Source organism: Sebastes umbrosus, chromosome 24 (genome assembly GCF_015220745.1).
Source record: "Sebastes umbrosus isolate fSebUmb1 chromosome 24, fSebUmb1.pri, whole genome shotgun sequence".
Classification (NCBI taxonomy): Eukaryota; Metazoa; Chordata; class Actinopteri; order Perciformes; family Sebastidae; genus Sebastes; species Sebastes umbrosus.
In genome coordinates, this window is record NC_051292.1 from 10,463,957 (window position 1) to 10,475,178 (window position 11,222).

General features: G+C 40.1%; 1 protein-coding gene across 1 annotated transcript in view; it reads right to left on the bottom strand.

Annotated features, from left to right (window-relative positions):
- Positions 1-399: 399 nt before the first annotated feature.
- The window catches only part of LOC119484027, a 40,350-nt gene continuing 29,527 nt past the window's right edge, over positions 400-11,222 (bottom strand). Inside the window, exons 2-3 of the mRNA XM_037762585.1 lie at positions 5,658-5,768; positions 400-620 (exon numbers count right to left, since the gene is read on the bottom strand). Of these exons, the coding sequence (XP_037618513.1) occupies positions 400-620; positions 5,658-5,768 (332 nt within the window). The remainder of the gene's footprint in view (positions 621-5,657; positions 5,769-11,222) is intronic.

Here is an 11,222-nt window from a genome sequence, read left to right on the forward strand (position 1 = left end):
TCTCAGTTTGCAGTTCTTGCACTGTTCTCTGACAGTTTATAGATCTAAAGACTAATCGATTAGTCAAGAAAACAATGTGAAGATTAATTGATAGTGAATATAATCGGTAGTTGCCGCCCGTTTTTTATTTGTTTTTGACAACTTTAAGTCAACAGACGCACTTTCCTGAATCATTATAAGCCATTTATTTTTTTCCTTGCTCCTGGGGATAAAGTAAGGTCTTATAAATGACCAGAGATTTGTCGAAACAGGCCGATACTTCCATTTGTCTCCCGCAAAGAATTACCACAGCTTAAAACCAAACACCCGGGACCTGGATGAGCAATTAAGCGCCATAATTTTCCAGAAGAGAAGCATTAAGCCCTCAAAAAAAATGATGCTGAACACAACAGACACAAGTTAAAATACTGAAACAAAACATGTCTGGTGGACGCTGTGCATCAGGAGTTTCTCATCCTTGTGTGTCCGTGCTTGTATACTGTATGTGTCTGTGTGTGTGTGTGGGTGGTTGCTCACCGATGAGTAGAGGTGACCCTCTCCGTTCATGGCGATGTAGAGGCCAGTCTTGACTGATTGGATGGCCACGACTCTCAGACCCACAGGAATTAAGTTAAACAGAGCTGAGGACAAAAACAGACAAAGTGAGTTTATGTGTGCGTGTTTCTCCGGACTGAGACGTCAGCCGCTCCGTTGCTCAGTTAGTTACGGTTTAGTTCATGGTGAGGGTGAAGAAGCAGCTCCGGCCTCCGGGAGGGCTACTCGCAGAGCTTTTAAAACTCAGAGTTTTGCACAACATTGACTGCAAATGAAGACCACTGCTTTAAATATAAATACTCTGCTGCCCAAAATCCAGAGCTAATTTGTCTCTACAGCTCTATAATTCACAACCGATACCAAACACCAATACCCAGTTCTTTTCTATTTTTCAGAAGGAGTGAGTCTATCATCTATATACAGTTATCCCTCTGCCACAGATCTGTATCATCACAGTAAGAGTTATTTAATTATTATTTTAGTTGAGTCATGTAGTGTGCCTTCAATGTCCAATTATAACGCTGCAATCAGAATGAAAATAAGACAAAATAAAACTTGTGTTTTGTTGACATTGACTTAGCTATATGTGTATAAATATGAATTATTGCAACCATTTTTCCCCCCTTAAAATGTTTTTTTCTCCTTCTGACCTTATTAAAAGCCCAATATGTTGAAGAATATTAAAGTGATAATCCCTCTCTTAGCCACAAACTGAGCTTGCGCACCTCATAAAGGTGACAAAATACAGAAATGACCATAAAGCACTTTTATTACAGTAAACCAAATAAGGAAATATTCCATGTTTTATGTGTTATATGCTTAACAAATATATATTCCTTTGCCAAAAAGGCACTCATCATCCATCACATCTGCTGTAACATCACTCATCGAAAATGTTCCTGCATTGTGTATTATATTTATATTATATATTGTCCATAACATTTTAATATCAGCCTGTTCTTGTCTATTATTCTAAAGGCACAGTCGTGCTCTTGGCTTCATCGGGTCAGTGTTATTTGAAGACGGTAGAGGAGCAGACAGCTGATCACACCCTTATAGCCTCAGGCAGGGATTTTAAAGGACAATGCTGCTGTCACTGGTGGTTTTGTTCACTTCCTGTCATCCCTTGCATCATTTTAGATTTGTTGCACTTATTAGATATGAACTATTTGTCTTTTTTTTACTAGTATTTTGAGGTCGTGACTGTCAGCTTTTCAGGAAGAGTAACGGATTACTTTTACTGACATTTGGAATTGGACGTGTGTGTGAACAAGCCTTTGGAGGTTTAGCAGAAGTGCTCTCTCTTCTATATCTGGAAAAAGTCAGAATTAACATGAAATTAACATAACAAATGAGCAAACACTCCAATCAAATGAAGAAAAACACAATGACGCTGCTTCAAGAGAGCAATTGACATTTTGCTTTAAAGTGTAAAAACACAATAATGAGGCTTGAAAATTAATATTATATTTCCTTTGTGATGTAAGCCTGTATCCGGCTCCTCTCTAATGTGAAAATGGGACAAATATTATGTTGATTATTGCCCATCATTAGTTGTGACCTTTCAAGGTTGTTGAACGTCTTCCTCTGTGGTCCACAGAAACCACGACTCTTTAACCCGTACGCCTCTTATTACTGATTAGCCTGAGAGCTCGCGCGGTCGACTTGTTGTGACAGACACAATGTCAAACTAACATCAAGGTGAATCCTGCTTCTCTCTCTACATTCAGGATGTCAGTGCACATTTTAGAAAATTCAGACGCAATGTTTCAATGCAGAAACGTTCCAATAAATGAACATATTTTGCCAAAGTAAATGTGTTGAATGTTTACATTTACCAGTCGCAGCTTACAACAAGGTTAAAAACCACCTGTGGAGTAAACTGACGACGGGTTGCGCTAGAATCTGACTTCATAAAAAACATCTTCTTGAACCAACGCCATATACCACAGCATTTATTAGCTGATTTGCAATGCATTTTAATGATGTTTTTTTATCAATTATGGATGATGTAATTGTCTCGTGTGTTTATGACTTCACTCCTTCGTGGTATAATGATGGTATTTGTTTCATGGTGTGAGTTCGATGCCAGGAAAAAGCTGAGCTGTCGAATATCCGGTAAACTTAGTGCTGACAGTGTGTGGGAATTCATTGCTTTCATTGCTTGCCTGGCTTTTAAAATATCTGCCTCCTCCACCCCTATACAATGAAGATGAACAGAAGGGCTGCTTATAAACTAGCTATCTGCAGTGTGTCTTTTTAAAACACTTCATAATCCACAGACCTCACTGTGAGTGTCTTCAGTTTGATAATATTCTCCAATAATGGCGACATTAACTCACACAACTAACCAATTAATGTGTTGAAGAGGTAGTCTAAACACACTTAATGAACCCTTTAAAGCTAAATGGTGTAACGTTTTGAAGGCTGTTGCCATGTCTGAAAGGATGATTGAATTAAAGCAAAGATATTAGCTGTGATAGGTTGAATCGAAGGCAACTGTTTGCTACTTTGCTACACCAGCTAGCAAAAGTGTGGACTGAAGCTGTTGATTATTATGGTTTTGTGTTTTTTCCTCTTTCCTTTAGTGTGTTATATAGTTTTTTTGTGCATGTAAAAGGTCTGCAAAGTTACAAAGCCCAAAGTCCACACCAAAGGGAGAAACACTGCTCTGAACTGCCTGAAACGCCTCGATTGAAGTCCTGTATTTTCTTCCGTAACGTGGTGATGTCACCAAGTAACACATTTGCATAATACCTGCCTAGCAGCCGGTTTGGCACGCCCTCAAACAAAGCTAATTAGAGCGGAGCTGGAGCGGAGTCTGAAGAGTTTGTTTCAAGTTGAGCAATCAAAACAGAGTGGACCAGCTGACCAATCAGAGCAGACTGGGCTTTTCGGGAGGGTGGAGCAAGAGCTCAAACAGAGTGTTTCAGACAGAGGGTGAAAAGAGGTGCTGCAGCACAGCCGGTATGACAAAATAAAGCGTTTTTTGAACATTAAAAACATTAAAACATGTTCTTGTAGAAACCTAAAATACAAGTATGAACCTGAAATTAAACCTTGTAGGTCCTCTTTAATTAATCAAAATCCAAAGAAATTGTGACAGGCATGTCTTCCAGTGTGCTTATTCCCATAAGAGGTACAGTGTGATGAGCTTTTTCATCTTATGCAGAGGGAAATACACACATAGATATTATTTTGTCATTATAAAATCATAATATAACAGAACAATGACCTGTAATGAAGGGCGTGAAAATGGACGTGCTATTTGGGACCAACATCCGTGCTGGTTTTCTTTCTAATCAAGTCCTGATTACACCTGGGATATCAGAGCCCTCATTAATCAAGGTTACATAGAAATGGTCTCTAACAACCAACGTCTACAGTGTTCAGAGCTGAGCAGAAGACATTTTAAATGCGAGTAGGTACACCTGCAAGTAATCATCCTCGATAAATATCAGACTTTTCTAAACCATCATGCACAGCCTTCATTAACATAAAGATATGCACCCAGCTGATTAGAGATGGTAACAACCCTCCTTTTAAATGCTGCAGGAAATGTCACTGATGTCTCCCCTCTGCTGAACACGGCTCAGACAGGAAAAAAAAACGGACAAACAAATGGAAAATGAAGCTTGGCAACAAGTGCGAGCAGCAGTAAATTCTGTTTGATCTACACGCCGAGATGTGGCAGAAATCTGAAAAATGGTGATGGGAAGACATTCGCCAAAAAAATTGATGTGAAGAAGTTTGCCAGACAAATAAATAAATCATAGTAAACAAGTGGGACATTGCTGCAACACGCGGATGGCAGAGAGCAACGAGCTCAGCCAATGTGGAAAGAACACTTAAAGACCAGTGAGCCGCCTGATTACTGATTAGCATTTGATTTTCTCTCAGCCTAGCGCATCAGAATAAGGCAATGGCTACATGAATCAATAAGCCATCCATCTGCTGCTCCTCCCTGAGGGCAGCGCTGGGTGCAGAGGTCCAATAAACTAGGCTTTAAGAAGCTAAATCCTCTGAGCAGCCACTTGTCGCTTTCAGTCGAGCAGTTGGTGTGCTCTCTGAAAAACACACTGCCTGCACAACGTGAAATGTATGGAGGACGCAACCTGCCAAAATCAAAAATAAATAAATAAATGACTCACTAAATAAATATGCCATTAAATGCACTAAAAATAATATTAAAAATAAATGTCGGCATTAATTAATTGATCAAATGTGACATAAATTGTCATTTCTATTTTAATTTGCTTCTTTATTTATTTATCTTTGTAGTACTTCCCCTATCTATCTACTCTTCCATTTAATTTTCCCTTTAAATTAATTATTTATTTATTAATTTTTGCATTTATTTTGTATTTATTCTAAATCTATTAAAAATAATCATACAACAAATACATTTAAAAAAACAAATTCATAAATAAAAGGAAATAAAATAGAAGAGTAGATAGGGGAAGTAATACAAAGATAAATAAATACAGAAGCAAATTATAACAGAAATATCAATTTATGTCCCATTTTATCAATTAATTATTGCCTAAATGTATTTTTAATATTATATTATTTTGGTTCATTCAATGAGACAGCATATATGATGGCACATACTGTGAATTTCAATCAATACCACCAACTGTCGGTCATTTGGATCAATAGGCTTGAATGGTAGATGGTCTGGCCGAACGAAATGTTCATGATTTCTTTGTGAATGGAGGAACTTGACCCTACTTTAACCTTTTAAATTATCTCTATAATAACTAGGATTCATTACATCTTTACCGCTTGGTCTCGCCTTTTCACAGCGAGACATAAAAGTATCTCTCGACCTTCCATCAAATCCGATGAGGACAAGAGACAGACGTGTCATCTCTAAATAACTATTTGCCCTTGAGAGGGACTGTCTGGCTTTTCTCGGTGATGAAATTTTGTTTTTCTTTTTTTCTCTCCGGCCTTTCCTTTCCTTTGCGCTGCCTTACGTTCATGCATTGTAAACAAAATCTAAATGTAAATCTTCTCAGAAATGCAAATATACATTTACCTAAAATGTACTGTAATATACCGGCACAGCTGATTGTGTTTGGTATCTATCAGCGTGTGTGTGTGTGTGTGTGTCCACTTACAGGAGTTGGTGCTGTCGTCTTTGGTCCCGTCCATACTTCCATCCTGGCCCATCTGGAGATAGAAGCCCTGCCTGCAGAACAACCTGGTCACTATACCCTTCAGCTGTGGTTCTGCACAACACAGACAAGACAGAAAGAATAGTTGAAAAGAAATATGAAAATGTATTTGTATTACGTTTTGTCAGCTTCAACAGAAACGACTTATCTCCAAATTCATCCCCCGAAAATCAATTTCTGCACCAGTCTTGGAGGGCACATTTGAGACGCCCGACAGTTTTGGCATTAAAGAACAATGTGACCACATGCGACCTGATGCATCCTGGGGGATTTCCTGCGGAGGGACCAGTCAGGCAAATCCAATCCATTACAGGATTCTTGGACTAATCCGTCCTTCGTGGTCATTGTTCCACTTGAATAACGCTGATAAATTATTTCTGAACCTTTGATGGTGTAGAGCAGCTTCATACTGGCTTTGTATCTCCTTCATTCTGTTTATCTACTGACCGATAATAGTTTTTGTATCAAACTTAGATAATTGTGTGGATCTCTAATTGTTTCTCCACACCTAAAGCTCTCCATCTATAATGTCTTAAGGCAGATACTGTATTATTTTCAGATGATTATGCACTAAAGAAAACATTATTATGTTCCATTTATGCCCTCTAAATGCCACACACTATACCTTTAAGTGATATAATAGTAGTACAGGTACAGACATGCATTTGTTCCACTCCATCATCATTACACTCGTCACCCCTTCTGTAGATAGCGCCGCTTTTTCCACACAAACACACTCGCGTTGGTTCGGTGACACTGATTATTTAATACGGCTCCTCACACACTCCTCCATGTGATGCGACCACACCCATTCTCCCTCTCTTTCTGTAAAAACATCAGAGGCTTTCGTCTTCGCCGGCGGCAGCTATAAAGCGGGGTTGGGAATCCCCTTTGAACATGCGTGTGTGTGTGTGAGAGAGTGAATGAGTAAAAGGTAACGCACAGAGACAGGAAACTGACCCAGTTTAGGAAGAGAGGGTGTGTGTGTGTGTGAGAGAAAAGAGGGAGGCAATGGGTGTTTTCCGTCTTTGTGAAGGATCCATCTTGTGCAGCAAAGGGGAGAAGGAGGGAAGAGGAGCCGTGAAGCTTGCAGCCAAGCACTCGAACTGACTAAACTCCCAGCACACTACTTACTGTGGCATGTTGTGTATAATAATAAATCTCAGTTAGATTAGAAAGACAGCTATTATATTACACTAGGAGGAGTATAGTTGCACACATCACTTGGAGGTGGAAATAATATGGAAATATGGAAATTTAGATATCCTTTCTGACGCATAAATATCAACATTCTTATTGATAATGAAAATATATGATAGTTGCAGCCCCGTGCACCAACTGCTCCGCACTGCTACTGCGTTTTTCTTTCCTCTTCCTTATAAATACAGCACAGCACAGACTGTATTTTCATGCATTAAAGTAAATATCATTTCAATCTGACAGCTGTGATATTTCTCGCCGCTTTTACGGTTCAAAGTTTACCTGCCCGGCATCCGTCTGTCAAGAGCGGAGCAGGAATCAGCACACGCTGCAGACCCGACTGAAATCAGTCACATTTCAATCTCCCCGTGCTCGTTTGTGCCACGCACGGCCAGAGGAAGCTTCTGGAAATGTCATTTATTGTCTCTTATCTTTTTCTAAAACGTGCCGTGTCCTTTATATTTCATCTAGGTGTTAAATTTATAAAAATGTAAAGTAAAATGTTACTGAATTTGACCTGGAGGCTTTGCATTTAAACATCGGCCTGTCTATTGGCTTCTAACCCCGTCTGATATGGATATATTACAGGTGCATTTCAGTGGCTGGTGGTGTGACTCAGCCGATGGGAATTTTAAAGTCCACGCAATTTATTTCTTCAAACAGGGTTTGTAGAAAAACATTTATATTTCTCATAGTAAGATATGGAGAAAACAAACGTAACCAAATTTAAATAAATAGTTTGTCTGAAACTAGAGTTAAACTGAGAAAAACAACCACAATCCAACTAACCAGAGGTTTAACCAATCAACTCACAGTCCATTCTAGTATCTTTAACTGCTCATACTGTAATTGATTAAGACAAACGATTATTATCAATTATTCTGTTGATTATTTTCTCAATTAATCGATTAGTTGTTTGATCTATAAAATGTCAGAAAATGGTGAAAAATGCCAATAAAAGCCCCAGATGACATCCTCAAATGTCTTGTTTTGTCCACAACTCAAAGGTATTCAGGTTACGGTCATAGAGGAGTAAAGAAACCAGAAAATAGTCACATTTAAGAAGCTGGAATCAGAGAATGTTTAAAAAATTACTCAAACTGATTAATTGATTATCAAAATAGTTGGCAATTAATTTAATAGTTGGCAACTAATTGATTAATCGCTGCAGCTATGATCAGAATTGAACATGAAAGTGAAATTTATCTGATGTGACATCATTCACCGTGGCATATAGATTTCTAATCACATCGTCCAGCCCTATTTTGAGCACAATTACAGGCTCAAATGGTGTTATTGTTGTTGTTTGCATAACTCCCCGCTGTAACGGATGAAAAATCAATAGTTCTCCACGGGGGACTGTCCTGCTGCATCCACTCAGCATCACCTCATCATCTATTTATGTATCCATCCATCCATCCATCTAACATCCAGTTATCCATTTACTCCCTATTCCGGCCCGCCGTCGCCCGAGCCGTTGCCACGGCGACATTCCCACAGTCGCCGAGGTGATATTCCCACTCTTCCCAGCATCTCCACACACACCCCGTCTGTTACTAGGGAAATTCCCATTCTCGCGTTGCCACGGCAACAGCCTCGTGATTCCAGACTGTTCCAGTGGCAGGGTATTCCCCCATCCACACACACACACACACAACACACACACACACACACACACAGCTATATTTTCATCATAATGTGATCTGATTCAATCAGTCAACCCGTCAGGCAGCCACGCTGATTTGACATGTCATATTGTCTGTTAATTCGCTCCAGTCTGAGGCTCAATACAGTGTTTAACACGGTATAAAATATCAACATGGGTGTCTCATACAAGCGGTGCATTAAAGACCTTCTTTCTCTCTCTCTCTCTCTCTCTCTCTTTTTCACACACACCATCACACTGAACAACAGCACCCAAGTGAAGAATTCACGAGCAGAATGCAACCGTTTCGTCCACATTTACCTGCAAGTGATTAGAGAAACAGTTGAAAAAAGGTGGATTTCTTATTATGTAAAATACAGATACTGTTGGACCGTTCTGATCGGGTTCAGCTACAGTAAATGTACATCAACTATAATGTGGCAGCAATGACGCAGTTTGTTTAAAATGTATTCAGGTTATATACAAGTCTGCACCACGTATCGTCGTTGAGGCTTTACCAGCCTCGACAAGAATACAATCCTGAGGGGAGCACTTGGCTATCGATTATCCATACCTGCTTGTTATTATGCATTGATCGAACAGCAATGGAAAACCCTGCACAAAGCAATCTATCACAGGGATAACATATAGACAAACTGAGGTGACAGAGTTAACCACAGAGCTGCATTGTGGGCTATTTTATCAAGTTAAAGTTCCACTGGTATTCTACCAGGTGCCTGAGAAAGCACAACTGGTCAAAGTCAACGTGAGGAGCAGCAACTCGACTATCACTAAACTCCTCATCTCAGCAGTGGATCCTTATTTTGGCATGTCCGTGATCTCATCCTCTCGGTCACTACGCAGGATTCATGACCATCAACAAATCGGCAAATCAAAAGCTTTGTGGTTCAAACAGCACTCCATGTCGTCACACAAAGATACGACGCAGGGATACTTAACTCACCCCACCACCACTGTAACATAATTGTGGTTTAGGGGTTTGTGAGCCTCGATGAGCTTCAAGAAATGTTGTCTGAAAGCTCCTTTCAGGGACATCGGAGGCAAACTTGTCTCAGGTAAGAAGCCAGAACACGTAACATTTAAAAACAAGAGGGTGTGTTCCAGGAGGCAGCAAAGAGCAGGGAATGAAAAGACCCAATACTGTGCACACAGTGTTGTGACACAATAAATTGCATGACTATTTACTTAACCAACTATGAGATGTTTGAATCTCCTCGGGCTGCGGGAAATAATGATTTTAAGACTTATTTAAAAGAATTATTGTCACATTAATCAATATCTTACTAAAACACCACTCTCCTCACTTTTAACTGCATTCTCCTCTTGTTTCCTCTTTCCTAGTTTCATGCATTAAAGTAAATATCATTTTCAATCTGACCGCTGTGATATTTTCTCGCTGCTTTATGGTGGTTCAAAGTTTACCTGCCCAGCATCCGTCTGTCAGAGCGGAGCAGGAATCAGCGCACGCCGCAGACCGACCTGTCACAGTTTCAATCTCTCCGTGCTTGTTTTTGTGTGACGCACGGCCACAGGAAGACCTCTGGAAATGTCATTTATTGTCACTTATCTTTTTCTAGAGTGTGTCATGTTCTTTATATTTCATCTAAGATTTGTAAATTCATAAATGTAAAGTAAAATGTTACTGAATTTGACCTGGAGGCTTTGCATTTAAACATCTGTCTTCTCTATGCTTCCAACCTGTGTGATATGGATATATTACAGGTGCATTTCAGTGGCTGTAAAAGCAGAACACCTTCCCTGGCTGGTGTTGTGACTCAGCCGATGGGAATCTTTTAAGGCAGCGTGGATTTATTTTCTGATTGAAGCTACCAAAAAGCCAATATTTTTTCTGTGGCAGCGATCATCTCTTTAATTTGGCGGGGAATGGCACAATCAAATCCTCCACTTCCAAGTCAGACTGATGAAGTAGTTGTAGGTGGGGTGGCGGCTTTTTAAATGAGGCTGATTTCGCTGCAGGATTTAAATACCGTGAGTAAAAAATCCTCCCACGCCACCGCCGTTGAACTGTCCGCCCAGACGTCTAATTACTATAATAACACAGTGAGACTAGCTGTGGACAAGAAGGAGCCTCCATCACATCACAAGTGGACTGATATCACATTTTAATAAAAAGGCAATTTTAGCTTCATGTCCAGTCTGATAAAAGCGTGCAAATTTGAGCTGTATTGAACCACATCTTTGATCGAGCAATGAAGGCTGCAGATAATTTTGAGTCGGCCTCTCCTTCACAAAACCTCTGGAAGACAGTAGGGGATGTTGGCAAAATGTCTCTCACACACACACACAAACAGACACAGAGCACAGAGATCGTGGACGTTGCCAAGCTTTCACCAGCCGCTCTCACAGCTGGGAACACAGAGGAGGGAAAAAGGGGGGAGGAAGGGAAAAAAAGTAAAAAAATGAAGCTGGATGGAGGGATAAAAAAGATCTGAGGTATGTGGGGACGATTGGGTGGAGAGGAGGAAGAAGGTGATGAGCCGAGGAGGAGGAGAAAGGTGACAAAAAAGGGGAAAAGGACGGAAGAAAATGCAGAGGAACTGAGGCAAAGATATGAGGAGAGGGGAGGGGAGGAGAGGAGAGGAGAAGAGAGGAAAGGAGAGGAGAGGAGAGGAGAGGACCCT